The 26852-nt window shown below is 40.2% G+C and overlaps 1 protein-coding gene across 1 annotated transcript in view; it reads right to left on the bottom strand.

The window, feature by feature from the left end:
• Nucleotides 1-4648: 4648 nt before the first annotated feature.
• Nucleotides 4649-26852, bottom strand: part of LOC127155422 (cadherin-7) — a 143055-nt gene continuing 120851 nt past the window's right edge. Inside the window, exon 12 of the mRNA XM_051097605.1 lies at nt 4649-6031. Coding sequence (XP_050953562.1) covers nt 5514-6031 — 518 coding nt within the window. The 3' untranslated portion in view covers nt 4649-5513. The remainder of the gene's footprint in view (nt 6032-26852) is intronic.

Raw genomic sequence — 26852 nt, 5'->3', positions numbered from 1 at the left:
TGCTTATTGGTTTGTTCATGTCATGTGACCCCTGTTGTTTGATATAAGTAGCCCTCATGTTCCCATTGTTCCTTGTCGTGTATTGAAGTATTTTCCTGCTGTTGGTGAGTTCTGTTCCTTGTTCATGCCTTGTTCATGCCTTGTTCATGCCTTGTTCATGCCTTGTTCATGCCATGTCAAGTCTGTCCATGCCAGGTCTGTCAAGTCAAGTCGTTATTGGATTATTGTTCATTTGGATTTACACTTTCTACAATAAACTGCACTTGGGTTCATCTCAACTCACCGCCTCAGTTGGACATTCATTACAATATGATATAGTATAATACAATATATAGGGCATGATTTTACAGCAAAGTTCAACATATTAACATGAAATGATAACTGCAAATCTGTGTTTTGCTGCCTATAGACTTCATTTGTTTCTGTGAATTACAGCAATCAATTTGCTTGTTTTATCTGTAGCTTTCGGCAGTCTGTAAAAATATGCTTCAAATTTCTTGTCAAATTTCTTTGTACAGTCAATCGCAAATCTTTCTTGTTTTAGATATGTTTTGTGTGTCTTGTCAAAGCATTCAAGCTGAAACCAATGCTACCATTCAGTCATTTTGCCACTCAGTGGGCAGACATCACGTGCATACTCTCTATAGGAGAAGGGACAGAGCAATGTAGAATAGGTAGGTAAATTATGTGAAAAATAAGTTTGTTTTTTTTTTTTTGTTGTTGTTGTTGTTGTTGTTGTTGTTTTTTTTTTTTTTTTTTTTAAACTAAGCATGTGACATTGTCACACAGGACACATGTTATATGCAATGTACTATAATTTTATGCATATTTGAGTTTTATTAGGTTTTCATGTTGTCTTAGCCATTTTATTCCATTTTAACCATTTTAAAAGACAGGAAATAGAAACCGAACAGTATAAAGGAGACAGCATGACAAACAATTAGGGTCACAGACCAATCACTAAACATGCTGGATTGAGGACTTGCTATTCCAGCATCTCACTTTTATTGGATTATCACTTCTTTAGGTTGTATATACACTGGTGGACACTTTTATATTGGAACCTACAACACAGAACTTGGATTTCTTAAGGACTGTTTTAATGGTATGGAACTGAAAGACTAGTTTTACTGTGTTTACTGTGGACTCATTGGCCCATCATGACTCTCTCTGTGGATAATGACCCACAGCTTTCACTCCTGTCTGCTGTTCAACTGTTCAAGCCTCACTAAGAAGAGACAAATAACACTGTTATATTCACCAAGAAACAAAGATTTGACCCTCTCAGTCAGACATGATCTTCCTAAACCTGATAAAAGAAAGTTGATGACTTCTCTTAACAATTGGTCAAAAGAATAGCATGGATTCAGTAGGGTTTTTCAAAAATTAATTGTCATTTCTATTGTTCACTAAATAGGCTTTAAAACAATCTTCAAACATTTTTCCCTTCTTATTTGTTCAAAATGTACCTAAAGGAGTTTGCAATTTTGTATATATATAATATATAATATTATATATATATATATATATATATATATATATATATATATAAACTGCATTCATTTGTAAACTTAAGATTTTCAACAAAATACAACATGCTTTCACTTTATATCTTTGTAAACAGCAACTTGTGGACTGTTTAATATCATAACAGGTTAAATGAAACTTAAATAAAATAAATAACAATAATAAAATACATACAGTAGCATATATTCCTAAAGTAGATTTACATTTTCCAATTAATAAGTCTAATAATTAGTTAAAAAATATATAATAATAATAATTGCTGGAAAAAAAAAAAAAAGAGCTATACTGAAACTGCACGCCACAAAGTGAACGCTTAAAGTCTATGTATAAACACTGACAGGCTGAGGTTTACAAAAACCCTTCCGCATATATTTCTCTGAAACTCTCAAAAACAAATTCAAGCAAACAAACCATAGGTCTTCTCAGGTCAGAAAATCCCTACCAGACCCGAATCACTTCTTACCCGAACCCGACGTACATTAATTATTTTTTTAAAAGAAAATCCTGACTCGAGCCTGACCCGACCCGACCCGATGACATTTAGGCTATTTTCGAACCCGCCTTGACCCGAACATAAAAAGCATTGACGTGTGCACAGCTCGCAGCCCCGCAGTGAGTAAAGATAAACCACTTTGTCTTGCTGACTGATTTAGCCGTGGCTTCATTACTTACATTTATTTGTTTACTTATTAATTATTACTTTATATTTTTGCCTGCCTGATGGATACATGTTATTTCTGAGTTAGGCTTTCAGTTGTGACCAGTGGATTTGAAAAATAAACATGATAGTTTGATAAAAAAAAAAATAAATCAATAGCCTAATAAATCATAGATTCGCTAGTGTTGACTGCAATGTCACTTACCTCATCTCCAGTGAAGGGCTTCTGCACACAAAAAAGAAAAGCCATGCATGAACGCGCAGCATAATGAAGCGTGATGGATTGCATATCTATAAGAGGTTACAAACGTACGTTCCTTTTCTACGTGCATTTCTCAAAAATGAACTTAATATAAGCGCAAAAGTAGGCTACGCATCTGGGATAGTTTAAAAGAATTTAGGTCTTTTCGGTTTCATTCAGAAAAAGCTTTTATTTTAAAACCAGAGAGCCGAGGTGGCTAATACCAAACACGACCTGTGTCTGAGGGACTCATACAAGTTTTGGGTCGGACCTCGGGTTTTCGGATTCAAGTGGACCTGTGAACACTTCTACAATAAACTAGATTTAGAAATAACTGACCTTAACCAGACTGAATTATAAAACGTAAATCTTGTAAGTGTGTTGTTCATTCTGAATATATCCTAAATTTATCCATAGCTTACATACAGGTATACAAGCTTTCCTCAGTGGCATCCCTGAAGGGCCATATACTGCAGAGTTTAGCTTAAACCCTCATCAAATTCACCTAAAATTCAGTTGTTAATTCTTGAGGTACTCAATATTGTTTACTGCCCCAAACCTCCACTCAGTTTCACTTGAGAATATCATCTTAACAGCCATGTATGAACACTTTTATAACACACCTTTAAGCTAAGAATATACAGTGCTGCTTGAAAGTTTGTGAACCCTTTGGAATTTTCTATATTTCTGCATAAACATGATCAAAAAGTTCATCAGACTTTTACACAAGTTTTGAAAATTGACAAAGAGAACCCAATTAAACAAATGAGATGAAAATATATACTTTATCATTTATTTATTGTGAAAAATTATCCAGCATTAAATATTTGTAAGTTGCAAAAGTATGTGAATCAGAAAAAGAGTTGTTGTTGCTCATCAGGCTGGAAAAGTTTACAAAACCATCTCTTAAGAGTTTAGACTTCACAAATCCACAGTCAGACAGATTATGTTCAAATGGAGGAAAATCTAGACCGTAGTTACCCTCCCTAGAAGTGGTCGACCAACAAAGATCACGCCAAAACAAGATGTAAAATAGTTTGTGAGAAACCCCAGGATAACTTCTAAGCAACTAAAGACCTTTCTCACATTGGTTAAAGTTGAAGTCACTGAGTCCATCATCAGGAGAAAAATGAACAACCATGGTGTGCATGGCAGGGTTGCAAGGGGAAAGCCACAACTCTCCAAAAAACACTGCTGCCTGTCTGCAGTTTGATAAATATCATGTGGACAAGTCAGAAGGCTATTGGAGAAATGTTTTTTGGTTTAAACAAGAAGTGCTATGTTTGGAGAAATAAAAACAGTGCATTCCAGCATAAGAAGAACCTCTATCATCGTTTGGGACTGTTTTGCTGCATCTGGGCCAGGACAACTTGCCGTCATTGATGGAACAATAAATTCTGAATTATACCAGCCAATTCTAAAGGAAAATGTCAGGACATCTGTCCATGAACTAAAATCTAAAGAGAAAGTGGCTCATGCAGCAAGACAACGACTGCAAGTGCACAAGTCATTCTACCAAAAAATGGTTAAACAAGAACAAAGGTAATGTTTTGGAAAGGCTGACAAAGTCTGACCTGAAGTAAGCAGTTCTTAGGAGGAAACCCACCAACATCACAGGGTTCAAGTGTTTCTGTAATAAAAAATGGGCTAAAATTCCTACAAGTTGTTGTTGATCAGCAGTTACAAAAAACGTTACCTGCAGTTATTGCTTTAAAAAGGGGTCACATCAGGTACTGAAAGCAAAGATTCACATACTTTTGCACCACGCAAATATTTAACATTGGATCATTTTTCTCAATAACTACATTACAAAGTATATATTTTTGTCTTGTTTGTTTGATTGGATTCTCTTTGTCAACTTTAAGGACTTATGTCAAAATCTGATGATGTTTTGTGTTATATTTATTGCGAAATATAGAAAATTGTAAAGGGTTCACAAACTTTCAAGCAGCACTCTATAAACTCACGATGTATGTTGCAATGTCCATGCTCACAGAGTCCTGTATGGGGATATGCCCAAAGTTGAATACTTTATTAGAAAGGCACGGATAATGGCTTCAAAACAAATGATGAATTCTACAGAATAATAGAGAAAATATTCAGCAGAGACAGTCACTCCTCGTGTTTGATAGATAAGGGAAGGCATCATATTTACATTAACGTCTCAAATTATTATATACAAAGTCTGAATGAATGAATGCGAACACAGTTGCTGGCTCTGTGTGTCTTTCAGAGCTATATCAAGAGTAATATCAAATAATGTAATGAATCATAGACATTTTTACTATTTACTATCTATTTAAATGTATTTAAACCTTGTACATTATGATACACAATGTTACTCTGTTTCACTCTTTCCCAAAGCCGGCTAGCAGACAGAGATTGTGGATGATTGTGCTGATATACAAACTCTCTATACAAAGTCTGGTAGGAAGGTAGGTAAGTACAGTAAGTAAATAAGAAAGTAAATAAATAATACATTTATTTTTTTCTTACATTTAATACTTAGCATTATTGTTTTAATTAGAAGATATTTAAAGAATAGTTAGAATTATAATTAAAAAAAAAGGGGTTATACCAGGCATATTTAAATGAAATATAGATTTTTGTAGAATGTAGATTTTAAATTGTTTTATTTGAATGAAATTGAAATTGAATTGAAATTGTTTTATTGTTTTATTTGAGATTGCTGCAGATAAGGTTATTTGGTCCGCTGGAGACCCCTAGCCCCATACACCAATATTTGAACATTTCAGAAAAGGTGGATCACTGTGTGTCCAACTGAGATTTTTGTTTGGATCTAATAGAGTGTTTGGAATCTGAAGACCTTCAGTAGCTTGTTCAGGTGTCTTTGATTAAGATTGGAGCTGAACTCTGCAGGGCCATGGGCAGATCTGAGGAACCCTGTGGTACACCTACCAAATCAAACCCTGGTATCATGATTTTGTTTCATTAGAGTTATTCTGCAAATCTGATGAAGCCAACAAACAAAACACAGACCTTACACATTGCCTTTATGCATTTAGTACAATAACAGTTGTTACATTCTCAAATATTTATAGGCCAGTGTTCTCCATGAAGGAAAGGCTAGGAGAAAATACTGCTTCCTTCGAGATTGCCGTATAGGTCTGCCAGTTTTCTGAAGCGTGGCCCCCAGTTGCTGAGGTAGTCATAACTCTGCTCTGAATCTGAACTGGGCGATTCCAGTGTGCTTAGAGACTCTGCTACAGAGCCATTTCCCTCAAAAGCATACGTTTGCAGAGAATCGTAGGGTGGTGCTGAGGGATCCACATCAGTTACTTTCAGCCTGTCCCAGATAAATTCTTGAAAGACAATGTTGTCAGGAAGCATTTTATAAGATGTCCTGGAGGTAGCTGAAGTTGAGTATGGGTAGACAGAGGCTGTTTCTGGACTGACATCCTGGACCTTTGAATCACGTACAATATTCAGATTACGCAGGGTGACCATATCGAAAGCTTCTGTATCTTCTTCACCTCCTCCTTCATCATCATACCGAACAATATTCTCCCTCACATCACGTTCATCCTCAAGGAAAAGAGGTGTTTTTCGTCTGTGTCGCATTGCCACGATCAACAGGATCAGCACTAGAAGAGATACAAACATGCTGCATGAAGATATTTCTTTTATTTTTATTTTCCTTTAAAGTTTATATTTGTTTGTTACATTCATTTAATATTACATTAAATGTGGAAAAAGATCTGACAAGATTTTACTTGGATCCATTTCTACATTTTTTTTTCTACATCTCAGAAAGCTGACATTTTTATAGGGTGTGTAGACTTTTATACACACTGTTCTTGCAATAAACTTTGATGGTACAGTATAATATAGGGAGTGGAACCGATAAATCATTTTCCTTTATAATCATTACTCGATGATTCAGACCAGTTTTGATAGGTCATGAACACAAGCTGTGTGGCTTTAATAAAAAGTATATAAGAACATTTTACAAAAGTCCTATTGACCACATGAACACACACACAAAAGTGGTTCTTCAGCGGTTCTTTGGGGTGGTTTTGGTTCTCTAACTTTCTCTTAGTCTCTAGTTTAGTTGGGTAAATGATTAAAAAACAACATTAAAGTACATTGTATTTCCTGAAGATAACGTGGTTCTTAACCTTTTTGCCCCAAGGCCCCCCCTATAAGGAAATATTCCAGGCCCCCCACACAAGACTTTTGATCTAAAAAAGCATAAAAACTTTTGTTTGCCAGTGTGCCATTGTAGTAAAAATGTGTAGTAACATATCTAATCCTAAGAAGGAGAATGGTTCTTATGGTTAGATATGTAGCACCATTTGATGATTGAGGTGCTGTAGAGAACCTTTAAAGATAGACCTTATACAGTGGTGGATGAAGTGCACAAATCAAGTACTTGAGTACAAATACGTATAATAAAATATTTCTCCAGTAAATGTACACATACTCCTTTTTCAATTTTACTCAAGTGAAAGCACAAAAGTACTTACTTTTTTATGTACTTAAGTACAAAAATACTGAGAGATTTATTTAGCCATTTTATATAGGCTACTTAATTTATTTTATATTAGCACATATTTTTTATAATCCTACTGCTCAAAATACCTGGGATTTTCCCAACATAACCACTATATGGAGTGGAGATATATTTTGGTTGTTGATCTTGTCTACATTGACGAGAGTGATGTAGTTAGCTTACACTGCGATGTACCTGAGAGAAAACAGATCTGACCATCTAATTTGGTCAAAGAAACTAGTAAGAAAAAAATGAACATTTTAAGGAAAATATAATTGTATTTTTATAATGATTTTTTTCTTCTGAAACATTGTCTGTGGTGTAAAAACACCCCTGGCCAAATGCCTCCAAAGGGCACCAATTCCCACTTTGATAATTACTGTACACTGTCAGAAAAAAAGGTACAGTTCTGTTGCTGGGGCGGTACCCTAAGGTACAAAATGAAAAGGTACAAATATGTACTTTTAAAGTACTAATATGTACCTGTAAGGTACCAATATATACCTTTAAGGTACCAATATGTACTTTCAAAGTACTAAAACATACCTTTAAGGTACTAATATGTACTGTTTAGGGGTAGGTAAAGTACAAAGATGTACCTTTTCACTTTTGTACCTTAGGGTACCGCCCAGCAACAGAACTGTACCATTTTTTTCTGAGAGCATACTTACCATGTCCTGAACATCACATCCTTCTGTTTTCCTCAGATGTAATCTATCTAGGTGGTTGAATAAAAATATTTGGACAATATTTACTTATTTTCAGTATGGTTATGAATAAAGATTCATATCTGTCTACTTGGGTAGTTGATCCAAACAATACAAAAAATTATACTGTTGATAAATAATATAAAAACAGACGTCACATAGGGCTAAATGTTTAGCATTTTAATAAAACTGCTAATGTTACAGCAGCGGGGAATATGAATGTGTATGACTTATTTTATTTAATGTGTGTTTTTTTAATGCTTCATTTCTGGATCTAAAACATTAAGACACTGATGTTTTATGTGTCTGCATTCAAGCATTTCAGTGGGCTTAAACAGATCACCATTTACAGCAGATTTAGTTCACAAGCAACTGACAGTTCTGACCTAAATATGATTGTGACAAGGAGTCAGCGTGAGTAGGATCCATATGCAACTTTATTAAAGTCAAGCTCATAAACAAAACAAGCAGGGTCTCACAAGGGCAAACAGAGCAATGCAGACAATCCAGAGACAGAAACAGAGTCCAGGCGAGAGATCGGGGCAGGCAGCCGACAAACGACGTAAATCCAAACAACCGTAGCAGAGGGTCACAGGCAGGCGGCAGACAGACAGAGTATAAAGGCAATCAGTCGGCAACAAGAGATCAGACAGGGTATAAACACTCAAAAATGTCAGCAATAGCAAAACAAGACTTCTTGGGTCAAGACTTGACCCAAGAGCGTTCCTCCGGTCTGTACCCCTCCCAGTCCACCAGGTACTGGAGACTTCAGGCTTGGCGCCGTGAATCCAGGATTTTGTAGACCTGGTGAACCTCCTCGCCATCGATGATGAGTGGAGGGGTACTCTGGTCACCAGCCTCCTCCTGGTCCTCCACTCCTCTCGGTCCACCAGCGGGCTTGAGCAGAGAGACATGGAAAGTGGGTGAGATACGATAATTGCGAGGTAAGGCCAATTTACATGAAACCGGAGTAATCTGTCTAAGTATCTTGAACGGACCCACGTACCTGGGACTGAGCTTCCTGCACGGTAGTCGAAGACGGAGGTCCCGGGTTGATAGCCAAACCCACTGACCAGGGCGATAGACGGGGTTGGGACGACGGTGGCGGTCAGCCTGCTCCCTGGTGTGACGAACTACTCTCTGAAGGTGCACGTGAGCTTGGTCCCATGTCTCCTTGCTCCGACGGAGCCAGGAGTCGACGGCGGGGAGTTCAGAGGGCTCGCCAGACCAGGGGAATAGTGGTGGTTGAAATCCTAGGATGCACTGGAAGGGAGTGAGATTGGTTGCGGGCTTACGGAGGGAGTTCTGAGCCTACTTGGCCCAAAGTAGGTAGCGGCTCCAGTCAGACTGGTTTCGTTGGCAGTATGATCTGAGGAAGCGGGTGAGTTCCTGATTAAGTCTTTCGGCCTGGCCGTTGGACTGAGGATGGTAACCTGATGTGAGGCTGACGTTTATGTTAAGCAGTTTGCAGAAGGATGCCCAGAGACGAGAGGTAAATTGGGGACCACGGTCTGAGAGGATGTCCTCAGGGAGACCGTAGAAGCGAAAGACCTGGTCACACAATGCCTCAGCAGTTTCAAGAGCGGATGGCAGTTGGGTAGAGGGATGAAGCGACAGGCCTTTGAGAAGCGGTCGATGACCGTAAGGATGGTAGTATACCCTGAAGAAGGTGGCAGATCGGTGACAAAGTCGATGGCAATGTGTGAGCGGGGCCGTCGAGGTATGGGCAGAGGTTGGAGAAGGCCGGCAGGGAGCTGGTGAGTGGATTTGGATGTATTGCAGACAGTACAGTTCTTCACAAAGGAAGTGGTGTCATGTTGAAGTGTGGGCCACCAGTAACGGTTGGTAAGGAGCTGGATGGTAGCCGTGATGCCAGGGTGACCTGAGCTGGGCGTGGCATGGACTAACTGAAGGAGTCGTTGTCTTAGAGCCAGTGGAACATAGGTGCGATCAGGTGGGCACTCTGCTGGAGGAGGGTCAGTGAGGTGAGCCTCGGAGATTTCAGTGGAAATGTCCCATTGAACAGGTGCTACGATGATACTGGGTGAGAGAACGGGTTCATTGGTGGAAGGAGATGCATCTGTATCATGAAGGTGTGATAGCGCGTCGGCTTTGGTGTTCTGGGAGCCCGGACAGTAGGTGACTGAGAAATTGAACCGAGTGAAGAACAGAGCCCACCTGGCCTGCCTGTGGTTAAGTCGTTTGGCTGAGCGGAGGTACTCTAGGTTGCGGTGGTCTGTGAGAACACTGAATGGATGTTTTGCCCCCTCCAACCAGTGCCGCCACTCCTCAAAGGCGGCTTTCATGGCCAGTAATTCCCGATTGCCGGCATCATAGTTCCGTTCAGTGGGGGTGAGTTTGTGTGAGAAGAAGGCGCAAGGATACATTTTGGGAGGATTGCCCTGTCTTTGAGAGAGTACAGCGCCAATACCTGTGCTTGAGGCGTCCACTTCCACAATGAACTCCCAGTCTGGGTCAGGGTGATGTAGACCAGGAGAGCCGCTGTCTCCCCACCTTGATCATAGACGTTAGAGGTGCGGAGATGGAGCTGAAGTTGCGGATGAAGCGGCGGTAAAAGTTAGCAAATCCGAGGAAGCGTTGTAGTCCCTTGACTGTGGTGGGTTGTGGCCAGTTTACAACAGCTTGCACCTTCGAGTCATCCATGGCGACACCCTCTGAACTGATTATGTACCCCAGGAATGATACCTTGGTCTGGTGGAACTCGCACTTCTCTAATTTGGCGTACAGTTGGTGTTGCATGAGGCGTTGAAGGACTGAACGGACATGACTGACATGATCGTGGAAGGAGTCGGAGTAGATAAGAATGTCGTCAATATAGACAATGACCCATCGGTTGAACATGTCCCTGAAGGCATCATTAATGAAAGCTTGAAACACGGAAGGGCTATTTACCAACCCGGAGGGGCATCACGAGGTACTCGTAGTGGCCAGTAGTAGTTGAGAAGTCCGTCTTCCACTCGTCACCCTCCCTTATGCGGATGAGGTTGTACGTGCTGTGCAAGTCCAACTTTGTGAAGAACCTTGCCCTCCGCAGTTGTTCTAGGGATGCTGGAACGAGAGGGAGCGGGTAGCGAAACTTGACAGTTATCTCGTTAAGCCCTCGGTAATCAATATCATCCTTCTTTTTGACGAAGAAGAAACCAGCAGACGCGGGAGAAGTGGACGGACGGATGAAGCCCTTCTTTAATTCCTCGTCGATGTACGCTTTCATGGCGGCAGACTCAGGTTGTGACAGGGGAAATACACGTCCCTTGGGAGGATGAGAGCCCGGCAGCAGATCTATAGCACAGTCGGTGGAGCGATGAGGGGGCAGTTGCGAGGCCTTGACCTTGCTGAACGCCTCAGCGAGATCCCAATACTCCCTGGGTAACTTGCGTTGTCAACCTCCGTTTTGGGTGGTAAGGGAGTGAGGCAGTGTTTGAGGCAGGTATCAGACCATCGCAGAATTTGTTTCTCGGTCCAGAAGATAGTCGGGTTGTGTCTTTCCAGCCAGGGGAAGCCCAGGATGATGGGAGTTTGAGAGGTGGGTAGGACAAACAGGCGGATTGTCTTGGTGTGGGGAGCCCCAGAGAACAGAGTGAGATCATCGGTAGTGTGCTGGATCTGCCCGGAGCCCAGGGGTCACCCGTCTACTGCTGCCACTGCCAAGTGAGACACACAAGGAACAAGGGGAATGGAATGAGTTCTAGCAAAGTCACGGTCAATGAAGTTACCAGCAGTGCCGGAATCAACAAGAGCTACGGTCTGCACAGTTTTATTCCTGAAGTTTAGTATTACAGGAATTTCTATACAGGTAGATGAATGAGAACCAGAACTCACCACAGCAGTTTTACGGGCAAGGTGCGTTGGGCAGGATGATCTCATGTGTCTGGGCAGACCACAGTAGAGACACAGGTTTCCCTGTATGTGCCTTCCCCTCTCCTCCGAGCTGATATGAGTAACTCCCAGCTGCATGGGTTCATTCTCCAGCTGAGGTGCGCTGATCGAGACGGACGGAGTAAGTGATTGACGAGGACGACGTGACCGAAGGAGACTGTCAACTCGAATAGCCAGATCGATGAATTGTGCCAGGGATTTCCCCTCATCCCGGCAGGCAAGTTCAGACTGTAGTTCGGCGTTTAGACCTTTGCGAAACAGCAATTTGAGGGGATCATCCGGCCACCCGGTCTGCGCAGCCAGCGTGCGAAACGTTAGAGCAAAGTCAGCCGCGGTGTTCTTGCCTTGTCGGAGCTGAAGTAACTACTCTCTCAAGAGATCAAACAGGGTATAAACGCTCAGAAATGTCAGCAATATCAAAACAAGATTTTGCGAATAGGTGAGCGTGAGCGTGCTATTTATAGTTCATGAAATGGCTGACACCTGTGCAGGTGATCAGCCCCAGGTACAGGGTTATGGGAAATGGAGTCCGAATTGCAACTAGTACTCCGGTGACGGTTCCCTCTGGTGGTGATCGGAGGGAGCCACAGAGGCTGAATTCGTGACAATGATGTTCAGTTACAATATTTAATCCTAAAATTCAACATTAGTAACTTACTTTTCGCAGCATCAGTCGTGTGCACGCTCACAAGTTCTCCCAGTTTTAAGTACAAATGTGTGATACTTTAATAGTGCATTTTTGTCATTCACATCATCATGTGACACATAAAGATAGAACTTTCATTTGTCATTTTAGATCTGAATGTTTAAATGTAAAATTGTGCTAAATATCATTCTTACATCTGACAGGAAATGCATTAGGAAAGTACTGTATTACCAATAAGAAAATGATTTAAAATGAACAGATTTTCAGATAAAAATCAAACCTTTAAATTGACACCTTGCTGATGTACATGTGATATTTCAGTTAACATTCTAGTGATGGAGAGATGGTAGAGTAAGTTTTAAATCCATCAGAGTGGGCTGGGATTAGGGTTACATTCAACAGTAAACAAGTAATTAATATGAAGTAATGCCAGTGTTAATAAAACATACTGTACCGGAACTAACTAGCTAATCAAGGTACAGATTACTAGAACCATCCAGGCAGGTGTTGTGCAGAAAGTTTCTCCAGGAAGGAGCAGGACTGGACAGCCCAATTTGAAGAAAATGATCTGCCTGGTTAAATAAAGTTCAACAAATGTCCCCTCCTCTGCTTAAAAAGCAGTGAGAGAGAAACCTTGCACAACTGATCTTGGTGTGAGAGAAACCACTGACACTCTGTATGGTTGCATTTAATTCCACCAGTGGCTCCTCAGACAAGCACAAACACCAAATGTCTATTCCTTGCACACTGAGAAGGGTTACTTTTGCAACAACACGGACATCAACAGGGTAAAACTATTGTCTCATGACAGTCTAAACCCAGCTCACGTTCCCTATTACTGGTGAACAATCCAATGCTTAGTCAATTCTGCTTCAATGATTGGAAGAGAGAACACCCCACTTCTTGTTGCAGGCCTAAATTGTACGCACCCTATATCAAGAAGAGACAAGAAGAAGCTTGTTTATCTCAGTGTATGACGCAGCGGCAAATATGGCCCTGTCCCAAATGGTACCCTAACGGGCGGACACACTACACTTCAGGTTCCATTCACTTCCAATGCATGTGAATGCTGGACACTGGAAACATAAGCGCATGCGAAGATAAGATGATGAATGATCTTTTAGATGATTCCAAAGTTCAAGTCTGGTGAACTTAGCTGAATTAAAATGCAAATTGTAAAGCTTCACACTTGCACTGTTGCAAGAAAATGGAGCAGATTATACACATAGATCATACACTATTGACTATCTATCGTAACCATAATAGTTGGCCTGTAGAGGCTGAATATATTTCATTTAATTTGATCCACCCAATGTGAACAGTGTGAAGTCTTCAATTATGTAATAACTGTGTTCAGTAAAGAAACTGAAGTGATGAAATACATTGTATACTCTTTTTTTCAGTTTTCAATCTATGAACAATTCTATGAACAAATCAATGCTGTGGTCAGCTAGTATGTTTGCACTCTATGAAGTCCTTTACATCAGGATTTACCACTGCTTTGATCTCATGTGAGTGAAAGGTTGTAAAATAAATAAATAAGGCATGTAAATCAGGCCAAATATATATGTAAATAAAACCATGAAATGACATTAGAATAATTCCCCATATGCAAAACATATATCACTATATAAAGAGTTTTATGAGCATTTGTCAACTCCGTCAGCTTAGAAGTCAAGACTGTCAGACACAAAACCTGACAGAACTGATGTCTGATAAAGCTGACAAAATGGAATATTTTTGCACATTAACCATGTGTTGTACATGGTTGTTTTTTCTTCAGTTGTGGCTGCATTAATAAACAAACAAACAAATAAACAAAAAAACAAACAAAAACTATTTACATAAACTATTACACTGGGATGACAGAGCTGACATGTTAAAGCTGTGACCAAAGAGACTTTTTTTGTAGAGACTAATATTGTTTGTATAAAATATTTTAAAAATACAAAAGTTCCATTACTGTGTGTCCTACTGTGAGATTCACAATGAGCAGGAAACAGAAAGGGTAGTTCAGAGTTGACATTACCTGATTTATTCAGAATTATAATAAATCCTGACAGAGTTGACGCAAAGTAAGGACACAACTTTGATTTTTTTTTATCGGTAATATAGTTTAAGATTTACTTTTTGTATCGTGTAATATATTAAAGATCTCTGCCTTTCGATACAATATATATATATACATTTTTGCATTTGTTGCACTTTTTAAGCCTTTGTTTGGTAATTTTACATTGAGACCTCATGCTGAGGACTGGTTAAATTACATGCATTTCCAAATGTAGAGCATGTATTTAGAATAATACTAAAGAAATTATTTAAAAATAAATGCAATGGATGCCTTAAGTATACAAATTTGCTTTTGATTTAACTTTAAGTAGTTTTATTTTGATAAATTTCTTCATAAAGAGGGCTTTTGCTTAGGACATGTTTTGTCCCTTATCTCAACAATCAGTAATATATTGTATTTATATATATATATAACTGCAAATATATTTATAATGCTGGTGTCACAGTTTCACTAAGGAGGGCAATGACGATGAAGATAATTCACAAAAAGTCTTTAATTATAATTCACACAATACATGAAAGATAATAACTCCAGGTAACAAACACATGTGACTCTAAACAATAACCGACAGCCAAATGAACAGAAAGAAGACGTTAAATAGTTTAGCTCACAAGGGGCAAACAGGTGATGAGAGTTAACTGATAATGAACTAAATGAGAACTGGAATACAACCAAATAAGGACAAACAGGAACTGGAAGGAACCAACACAAAAGGACTAAACCAATACAGAAGACATATTCTATATGAAACAAAACACAACAAAAGAGTTAATAAATGTGACAGCTGAGTACACACTAAATTTTTTTTTTAATCTTAGAAAATCTTCAAAATGTGAGAGGCCACAAACATGAGGACAAAAAAAAAAAATCCTAGATTTAACCATTTTGCTTCTATAGTGTTTATATAGTTTTTAGCTGCCTAATTTGGACTCTTCAATATGATCATTCAAAAAGATTAGTTAGAAAAAGAGTACAGAGAAGGAGAATGTGGCATCCTTTATTAATGGCAACTCTGCCTTACGCGGTGGACACATCCAATGTAGACAGAAGCATAAACACTGCAGTGCATCACTTATGTCCACTGTAGACATCCATTATGGGCTAAAATAGGTACGCTCACCGGGACTGCGGGCTCACGGCGAGATCAAGACGGACAGGACGCCATCATGTGGCCGGGCTCGCCATAATAGAGACAAAGCCGTAAGGAGATGTGTCGCTCTCTTTCCTCCAGAGAGATATGGTAGGTGTCAACCTGCATGGGTTCGGGGTGGTCAGAGGTTACTGCTGGAGAGGATCGTCACAGGGTGACATGATCTGACAAGGTTATCGATCTGGATGGGAAGCTCAATGAATTGGTCTAGCGTTTTCCTCTCGTCTCTGCATGCTAACTCAGTCTGAAGATCGTAATTTAAGCCCCTACGAAAAGTACCTTCAGGGTATCATCTACCCACGTAGTCTGAGTAGCAAGGGTACGAAAAGTAAGAGTGTACTCTGCAGCGGACCTCCTCCTCTGGGTTAATGCCAGCAAGTGATCACCCGTGCTCTTGCCATCCTTAGAATGATCAAAGACCTCCCGAAAATGTTTCAGAAAAACCTCAAACGTGGGGAATGGCGAGTCTTTCCATACCACCATCATCCACTCCAAAGTCCTCCCTGTGAGCAATGAACAAACAAACGAAATTTTCCCTTCATCAGTGGCATACAGAGTGGGCTGTTGGTTAACAAACACGGTACTTTGAAGCAAAAAGCCCTAGCATTGAGCAGGATTACCCGTCATATTTTTCGGGGGAACGCCAGGCGAGGACTCACGCTGGATGTATGCGGTGACAACGCCGGGATGGGGAGGATCGTTGGTGGATTTGCGGGCTCAGGCTGGGAGATGCGCAGAGCCTGCAGCGTTTTGACTAATTCCTCCGTGAGAGTGCTAAGTTTCTGCAGTTGGTGGTGATGCACAGTGCGCTGAGACGCCTGAGCAGAAAGTTCTGACGAGAGATGATAAATCGCTGGTGGATCATGTTGCGGCGAAGTCTTCTGTAATGATTCATCCCTACGACTGGGATCCATTAGCAGCTTTATTGGTATCGTTATCATACAAGCAGGGGTCAGAACACAGGCAAAGCAGCAGAGCAGGGCAAACAGAATCGTGAACATTAGACGAGTGAAAGGTCGGGGCAGGTAGTGATATCAACAGTAGTCCAAAACGATAGCAATAGTCCGTAAACGAAGGGCAGGCAGGGTAGTAACAAAGACAGTCCAAAACAAGATAGAAATAAACGTTCAGTAATGTTCACCGTGGCAAAACAAGATTCACAAAGGACCCAGGGGCAGAGCGTGCTATAAATAGCCGGGTGAACGGGGTTGTTATGCGTTGTTTGGGTGAGAAACACAAAGGAGGCAGAAAGTCCATGCAAACAGAATATTTAATAAATCCAGAGAAAACAACCGCTTAAATCACAACAAAGACAGGACAAAGAAACTATGGAAGGACAGGGCTATAAGTACTAACTTGCTAAAACGTTAACTACATTTAAATCTAGACTCAAAACTCATCTGTTTAGCTGTGCATTTACTGAATGAGCACTGTGCTTTGTCCGAACTGATTGCACTATGTATAATCATTTTCTGTTTTTAACTGTCTTAAATTTATTTTAAATCAATTTTTAAATTATTTTTAAATCATTAAATCAATCAGTTTTTACATTTTACATTTTTTGTTTTATTGTTGTGATCATTGTTTTTATGATTGTTCTACTTCCTTTTTTGTGATTATTGTTTTCATTATTGTTTTAATATAATATTGTTTTTTTATGATTATTCTACTTCCTTTTATGTAAAGCACTTTGAATTACCTTTGTGTATGAAATGTGCAATATAAATAAACTTGCCTTGCCTTGCCTTAACTTACACAAGGGACTAATGAGGATAATTAACAAGGGACAGGTGAATGGAATGAGAATCAGGAACACAGGAAACTAGGTCAGGGGAAAACCATAATGAAGACACAACTCAAAACACCAAAAGACACTGGCAAATTACAGACCCATTTCTAATCTTTCATTTATGTCTAAAATTTTAGACATTATAAAAGTTGTATCTGCTCAACTGTGCTCATTCTTGCAAAAAAAAAAAAAAAAGATATCTATGAAGAATTTCAGTCAGGTTTCAGGCCCCATCACAGCACAGAAACTGCACTTGTTAAAATCACTAATGGCTTGCTACTTGTGTCAGACCAAGGCTGCATGTCATTGCTAGTTTTACTTGATCTTAGTGCTGCATTCGACACTATAGATCATGACATACTAATAGATTGACTACAAAATTATGCAGGTATCCAAGGGCAGGCTTTAAGATGGTTTAGATCCTACCTGTCTGATTGCTACCACTTTGTTTATTTAAATGGGGAGTCACCTCAGTTATCACCAGTAAAGTATGGAGTGCCACAAGGATCTGTCCTAGGTCCCCTAATATTTTCAATATACATGTTGCCCTTTGGTAATATTATTAGAAAACACAGGATTAGTTTCCATTGTTATGCTGATGATACTCAACTATATATCTCAACAAGACCAGATGAAATGTATAAATTATCGAAGTACATATAACAGAGTGTGTTAAAAATGTAAAAGATTGAATGACCAATAATTTTCTGCTATTAAATTCAGACAAGACAGAAATATTACTTATTGGACCAAAAAACAGTACACAGAATCTTTTGACTTACAATTTACAACTAGACGGATGTACTGTTACTTCCACTACAGTCAAAAGCCTGGGTGTTATATTAGACAGCAACTTGTCTTTTGAAAATCATATTTCTCATGTTACAAAAACAGCATTTTGTCCTGCATCTTCAATAAACAAGCTACAGATAGTCCAAAATGCAGCTGCTAGAGTCCTTACCAGGTCAAGAAAATATGATCATATTAACACAATTTTACAGTCTCTGCACTGGCTACCTATTTGGTTCTGCATCAGCTATAAAATAGTACTTCTAACCTATAAGGCACTTAACGGTTTAGCTCCTGCATACCAAACTTGTCTTATACCACACTACAATCCATCACGCTCCCTAAGGTCGCAAAACTCTGGACTGTTGGTAGTTCCTAGGATAGCAAAGTCCACTAAAGGAGGTAGAGCTTTTTTGCATTTGCCTCCCAAACTCTGGAACAGCCTTCCTGATAACATTCGGGGTTCAGACACACTCTCTCTGTTTAAATCTAGATTAAAGACACATCTTTTTAGCCAAGCATTCAAATAATGCATCTCATAAACTTTTCCTGCAGTTATATCTGATCAAAAGTTCATTATTAATCTTTTAGCTCTGGTTGAACAAATCTTTCTTTGCTTAGTTTGAACAGCAGCTACACTAATTATGTTCCTATTTGTTCTCTGTTTCTGCCATGGGATTGACATCGCGTGGTAACTAGGAATTCACAAGCTCCAGTCTGGATCCAGAACACTTAAGAAGAGATGATGCCAACCCCTCAGAGGACTTCAGATGATACCAACCCTGAAACAACATACAGCACTACCAAATTCTGCTACAAATGTATAGTGTTCTTTGTCTGTTTGATTACATCATTAATTGATCTTTACCATACATCTCTGCCATATCAACTTGACATAGTCACCACTAGTAAGCTACTACTACATATATTGTAAAAACGTTAATTTGGTGTAAAGCTGCTTTGCAACGATATGTGTCGTGAAAACCGCTATACAAATAAATTTGAATTTGAACACGTGACAGAGGTCCAGGTGTCAGAGGTGATCAGTGCCAGGTGCGGGGCTTATGGCAAATGTAGTGTGTGAGGATTATCAAAATTCCGGTGATGGAGCCCTCTGATGGCCCGAAGGGGAAGCTACGGAGGCACTCTCTGTGACAGCTTTAGTGGAAACTGTGAAGCTTTATACATACATATATAAAGCCGCTTAGAGTAAAATTTTAGTCTTAAGTGTATCAAAATTCTAAAAACGGTGTAATTTTATTCTTATTCCTAGACTTAAGAATAAGAGTGATTAAAAAAGGTTCATAAGTGTTAAGACTAGGTCTCAGCTTTTACATTTTTTAAGATAGCTGGAGAAGTCTACTAACCTAGTTAGGAGTAACAACATGGCAGCAAAAAGGAGGAGACATACAGTTTCCAATGAATATATGACATATTGCAGTTATATAATGATACAGAACTGATAAAACGATACAAACTTGATAATCAAGCAGTTGTTTTTGTAAATTACCAAGTAAGAAACTTAACTGTACAAATTAATGCTCTAACTGCAGAAATAAAAATAGTAAATATGTTTGTTTTTTTTCGCTGGAAAATTGGGAAAATGCAGCAATGCACCGGTGATGACATAGTGAAAGTCTCAAAAGGGGTGAGGAAGTCACTAAACACTTGTCACTAAATTGGCAACTATGACATTGACTACGACATAATGAGTTATTAGTATTTCATTGGTCATCTCTTGTTTTTGCATGTGTTCATAATTTCTTTGCATGACAGCATGGCCAAATTAAGGTCGCACAACTTGGCATGTTTCATTGCATTAATACTACAGTACATGCCAGTTCATTGACTGTTCATTCATCCAACTGAATGTCAAACCATGCTGCAAAAACAAGCCACTTTTATGAGGACTGTGGGCTTTCCTGGAGTTAATGGAACTCATGTCCACATCATTGTTCCAACTGTAAACAAGGAGACATACTGTCACGAGTTTGGTCCTGATCTTCGGTTCACTCGCCACCAGAGATCACCTTGCCATTACACAGACTGTTGCACCACACCCCGACTACCTTTCCCATGCTCCACCTCATTTACTGCACTCACAGCTGCAGCCAATTAAGAACAGCATAAATACGAGGCCCTTCTCACTATTCTGGGCCGAGTATTGCATTGTGTTCTCACACTCTCTTTGTGTTATCTACTGTACGGAGCCACTGTTAGTTTCTTAGTCTAGTTCAGTTGTGTTTCTAGTTGGTTTATACTAGTCTTGTATCCTTGCCTTGTTATATCGTCTTGTCTGCCTTCAACCTTTCACATTTTGTCTTGTCATTTTGGACTCTGTCCGCCCCTCGAATGAACTCTAGCCTGTCTTTTTGAATTACCCATTTGCCTAGTCCCTTGGATTATGTTCGCCATTGATCGACCCTCGCCTGTCCTAGGTATTGCTCTTGTGTCTTGCCCCAATATACCTGTTTGCTGATGTTCGACCCGGCCTGCTGTTTGGACTATGTCTTTGTTCAATAAAGCTTTGCGTTTGGATCCGCCTGCTTCCTGTCTCCACATACATACCAAGAGAAAAGGATTTATTTATCTTAATTAAATGATTTTATTGTAGTTACATTGAATAATTAGTGTTGTGCTGCAGTGACTCCACATGAGCAGGCTTACTGGCTATTTTAGAGGTTCAGGGCAGCCATTTTGGGTTGACATCATTGTAGTCCTTAGTTCACAACACTTAAGTCATCACTTAAGAATCAGTCTTAGACTTTACTGAAAGTTGCTTTTAGCTTTTTTATAAAAGTCTCCTAGGTTTAGGTTTAGGTTTATTTGTTTAGCACAAATTTAGTACACATACAGATCTGTGCAAGGAGGGAACGAAGCCACTCTAGGCTTGTACAGAGTTCCACTCCTATTCATATTAATTCATGACATGCAGGCTAAACAACAATAAAAAACAAACAACAAATGAAACAAAGCAAGAGCATAAACAACAAATTCAATAACAAAAAAAAAATAATAATAATCAATCCAGGTAAATTGCAGAAAGAGCAAGCAACCAACGATCAGAAGGATTAATAATACCTAGAAAAGAGTACATAAAGGCTTCAGGCTGGCAATAAAAGACTCTTCAAATGCCTTTTGAAAGCAGAATAAGAAGACATTGATCGCAAAGATGGACTTAATTCATTCCAGAGCTTTGGACCTCTAAAAGAAATATTAAATTGATGTCTTAAAGTTCGTGTGTAAGGTAAGAGTAAGGTGTTGTTACTGTGTCTAGTTTGATATGAGTGTACATGTGAGGTGGGGATAAACAAATTCTGAAAAGTATCTGGAAGATCTTGTTTCCTATATATAAACTTATGCATAAGTAAACATGTTTGATAAATATTTACCTTGTCAATAGGAAGAACTTTAAATTTATTATAAAGGTTTAAGATATGCACTGAGGGTGCATATCTATTTGAATGGGAAATAAATTTAAGATATTTCTTCTGTATGACTGTTAATTTCTTCAGATAAGTAGTATAGGTAGCTGCCCAAACAATGTTACAATAATTAATAAATGGGAACAAAAAACTATAATATAAGGTTAAATAAGCTGAGAAGTGAATTAAAGGACAAACCTTTCTCAATATACCCAGCATTTTAGCAGACCTCTTAGATACAAAGTTGATATGGTCAGACCATTTAAGACCACTATCAATAATAACTCCTAAAAATTTAGTATGCTGAACCAATTCAATTTGAGTGCTATTAATGAATATTTTAGATAATTCTATTGGGTAATGTTTATTAGTGTTACAAAAAATCATAAAGTTACATTTTTTTATATTGAGAGTAAGTTTGTTCCATTGAAACCATTCCACAATGGAAGATAGTTCCTCATTAACAGTACTCTTAGAAAAATCCTACTTTTTATTAAGAATTTTTGGTAACACTTTCTATGAAGTCCCTATTTATAATACATTATAATGGTATTTCTAAGGCATTATAATGAATGCATAATGCATTATAAAAAAACCTTATAGTATGTTATATCATCTCATGAATAATCATAACAATTCTAATACATTATAATACTTGAGTATTTGAGGTTATAACTTTTAAGATTATGATTACTTATAACAAACAATGGACAGCATGTAAAATCTACTTAATTTATAATGGACTATATCATATTACATGTATTTTTTTTTTTTTTTACATTATATTACATTATATATTTGATGGTCCCCCTAGTCTATTGACAATAAGCAATTTTCCAACTACATGTCAACTAACACTTCTTGGAGCAGTGGTTCCCAACCACATTCCTGGAGGCCTCCCTAACAATGCATGTTTTCCATGTCTCCTTAATCGAACACACCTGATTCAAATAATCGGCTCATTAGTAGAGACTCCAAGACCTGAAATAGGTGTGTCAGACAAAGGAGAGATGCAAAATGTGCAGTTTTGGGGGCCTCCAGGAACGTGGTTGGGAACCACTGCCTTGGAGTATTGTAGACTTAGGTTAAGGTTAGGCTAGGTAGCAGGTTCACGTACTTGCAAAGTTACTTATTATCAGTTTGTCTTTTGGGGAACCATAAAATACAGTGTTAGCATATATTTAGCATACTACTACTAATAATAATAACTGCTAGCTGACTGTAATGGAGCGCGGGAGACGTGAAGCGGGCGGATCCAAATGCAAGGCTTTATTAACGTCAGACAAAGACAAGGTCAAAAACAGGCATGGTCGAAACAGTGGCAAACAGGTATATGAGGAGCAAGACACAAGAGTAGTCCGTGAAGCAGGTGAGGGTCGATGAACGGCGAACGTAATCCAAGGGGCTAGGCAAAAGGGTGATCCGAAAAACGAGCAAGAGATCCACGGGGCAGGCAGCAAGACAGACAAAACAAGATGACGAGATGAGAATGCTAGACTAGGAAACTAGGGAACTAGGGACCTAGGGAAAGCTAACACAATACTACAAACCACACTAAGATATTCCAATACAAAACTCCAATACTCGGCGAGATACAAGGGGAAGTCTGAGGCTTATATAGCACATCTGATTGGATACAGGTGTGTACGAGTAATCAGCGCAATGGGTAATGGGGAATGTAGTCCAGGGTGTGGTGCAACAGTCTGTGTGATGTGAAATGTTAGTGAGATGCACAGGCGACCTCTGGTTGCGGGCAGACCAGACAGGATTCATGACACTGACATGTACCATCAAAATAATCAAACTGATAATACAAATGTCATATTACAAATTCATCTGATCTGATACCTGATCTTATGGCTCTTTGAGAAATATTATTATTATTACTTATAAGTGGTCTTTGTATGCTTTAAGTAAAGTGACATGCGTGGCAAGATATGAGACTTACAATACACTGTAAAAAATTCCTGTAAATTTACAAGGAAATTTAACAGTAAAATGCTGTTTTCATATAATAACAGTAAGTTACTGTATTTTGCAATGCATTGTGGGATATGCTGATCAGCAACAGTATGACACTGTTGTTTAACAGCATAATACCATATTTTCCATTGTACATGCAGGGAAGGGAAGACATTTTGGTTTATCTGCACAAGGTCATTTTGCAGCTCTGTCTTTTATTGTTTTATTTCTAAAGTACTTATTACTTTTAAAAATTAATGTTTCAACATCCAATTAACCTTTTGGGATTTAAATTGAATTCGTGACCATGTTTTAATCAGCAAGTTACCACTGGAGTGTCAGCCCTTTGTACAGACTGGCATCATATAACTGTCACGCTGGTACAGAAGGGCAGAGGCAGAGATTACGTTTAAACAGTTTATTTTTTACAAAGGTGCAAGAACAAAGTGATACGGCGAAACACGGGTAAGTAGTGAAGTCTTTTGAGCGGGTAATTCACAGCCATTCCGGTAGATACAGGTAAGTATCCAGTCAGCAGACAAAACATTCCACAGGAGCAGTTCAGTCACTTCCCTTAAAAGTGTTAAACCTCCTTCCTTCAGGCTCTTGAGGATGCTCTTGAGGAGCGGTCACCAGCGAGTGCTCTGGAGGCGCAGGCTTAGGAGGGCGCTCTGGAGGAGCAGGCTCAGGAGGGCGCTCGGGCGGTGCAGGAGGAATCACAGGCTCTGGAGGGCGCTCGGGCGGCGCTGGAGGAAGCACAGGCTCTGGAGGGCGTGCTGGACTTGACTCTGGAATAACGGCCGTATCTTGACTTGACTCTGGAACAACAGCTGTGTCTTGATCTGGTCTTGACTTGATTCATGGAGATCAGCAGTGACTTGACTAGGCTCATGGAGATCAGTAGTGACTTGACCCGACACATGAAGACCAGCGGTGACTTGACCTGGTTCGTAGAGACCAGCCGGGACTTTACTTGACTCAGGAACAACAGCTCCGACCTTGCTTGACTCAGGAACCACGGCTGTGACCTTGCTTGACTTAGGAGATACAGCTGTAGCTTTACTTGACACAGGAACAACAGCTGTAACTTGACTGGACTTAGGAAGAGCAGCTCTGACTTGACTTGACACGGGAAACACAGCTTTAACTTGACTTGACACAGGAACAGCAGCTGTAGCTTGACTTGACTCTGGAATAACAGCTGCAGCTTGACTTGACTCAGGAAACACAGCTGCAACTTGACTGGACTTGGAAACTTGACTTGACTCAGGAAATGCAGCTGTAACTTGACTTGACTCAGGAAACACAGCTGTAACTTGACTTGACTCAGGAAACACAGCTGCAACTTGACTTGACTCAGGAAATGCAGCTGCAACTTGACTTGACTCAGGAAACACAGCTGCAACTTTACTTGACTCAGGAAATGCAGCTGTAACTTGACTGGACTTGGAAACTTGACTCAGAAAATGCAGCTGTAACTAGACTTGACTCAGGAAACACAGCTGCAACTTTACTTGGAAACTTGACTTGACTCAGGAAATGCAGCTGCAACTTGACTTAGGAAATGCAGCTGTAACTTGACTCAGGAAATGCAGCTGCAACTTGACTTAGGAAATGCAGCTGTAACTTGACTCAGGAAACACAGCTGCAACCTGACTTAGGAAATGCAGCTGCAACTCGACTTGACTCAGGAAACACAGCTGCAACTTGACTGGACTTGGAAACTTGACTCAGAAAATGCAGCTGTAACTTGACTCGAGTCGGGAAACACAGTTGCAACTTGACCTGACTCTGGAAATGCAGCTGCAACTCGACTTGACTCAGGAAATACAGCTGTAACTTGATCTGACACAGGAACGGCACTCCTGGCCGTTACGAGGTAACTGGATTCGTTAGCGCATGGAACGGCACTCTTGGCTGTGATGAGGGAACTGGATTCGTTAGCGCATGGAATGGCACTCTTGGCTGTGATGAGGGAACTGGATTCATTAGCGCATGGAATGGCATTCCTGGCTGTGACGAGGAAACTGGATTCGGGCGAGATAGCCTTCCCGGTAGGGTGCTCTGGCTGGGCGACCCTGTCAGCCGGGTGCTCTGGCTGGGCGACCCTGTCAGCCGGGTGCTCTGGCTGGGTGACCCTGTCAGCCGGGTGCTCTGGCTGGCCTGCCATCTCGGCTGGGTGCTCTGGCTGGGCGGCCTTCTCGGCCGGGTGCTCTGGCTGGGCGGTGAGCAGGCCCTGGAGCGGCAGGCTCTGGCTGGGCGGCCATAACGTGAGCAGGCCCTGGAGCGGCAGGCTTGACGTGCGCAGGCCCTGGAGCGGCAGGCTTGACGTGCGCAGGCCCTGGAGCGGCAGGCTTGGCGTAAATGGGCTTTAGCTTGGCTGACGTGACGTGAGCGGGTTTCAGAGGACGACTAGCGGATTTCAGTGCCGATTGGACTGAAGAGATTGCTGGGTCCACCAGCTTGGTTCCCAGGTTAGCATTGTAGGACCCCCATTTGTGACCACAGGAAATCTTGAAAGGGTGAGCTGGTAAAGTGACGTGGGTTTCAGAAGGGATAGGACAAGACTGGAACGCTTTCTTTCTTCCCTCTTTGATTTCAATGTTAGAGCCATTCAAATATAGAATGAGATTGATTATTTCAATTAAAGAGAAATCAAATACGGGAAAGGCCAGCCCACCTGACGGGATAGCTCGAAGAATTCCGCCGCGTACTTCTCCAGGTGGCGACCATCCTGATGTAGCGTGCACAACCGATCCTCAGCCCGCTGCTGCTTGGTAATGGCTCCGGTCATTATGAATTCAAATCTGTAAAAATAAATCCTCTTTTGTCAGGGCTGGTATCCTGTCATGCTGGTACAGAAGGGCAGAGGCAGAGATTACGTTTAAACAGTTTATTTTTACAAAGGTGCAAGAACAAAGTGATACGGTGAAACACAGGTAAGTAGTGAAGTCTTTCGGGCGGGTAATTCACAGCCGTTCCAGTAGATACAGGTAAGTATCCAGTCAGCAGACAAAACATTCCACAGGAGCAGTTCAGTCACTTCCCTTAAAAGTGTTAAACCTCCTTCCTTCACAGATCCGACAAAGCCAGAGTCCTCCAGGAAATTCGTGTAAAGTAAGTCCACAGATGGAGAAGCGTACATCCACGGGTAACGTGCAGAACTATGATACCAGCCGGTGAGTAAAGCAAACAGGTAAGTATTTATACTGTTGTGGTGATTGGGTGCACAGGTGCTCGTGATCATTAATCAGGTGAAGGTTCACGCGTGCTCTGGTTTAGGATCGCGTGAATGACGTGACAATAACACACAACTGGTAAGAAACTTTTTTTTCTCTAACCCGCACATCTTAAACTTTATCTGAGTAAAAATATGATGTTTTGTGAAGTGATGTTTTTGTTTTTTCTTTTGTGGTTACAATTTTAGCATGAGGTTCAAACCGGCTATTTTCTGCTGCTGTTATTTGCAACCACACT

This window comes from Labeo rohita, chromosome 24 (genome assembly GCF_022985175.1).
Source record: "Labeo rohita strain BAU-BD-2019 chromosome 24, IGBB_LRoh.1.0, whole genome shotgun sequence".
Taxonomy (NCBI): domain Eukaryota; kingdom Metazoa; phylum Chordata; class Actinopteri; order Cypriniformes; family Cyprinidae; genus Labeo; species Labeo rohita.
The sequence above is the reverse complement of the archived record's forward strand: the minus strand, read 5'-3'. Positions and strand labels throughout refer to the sequence as shown.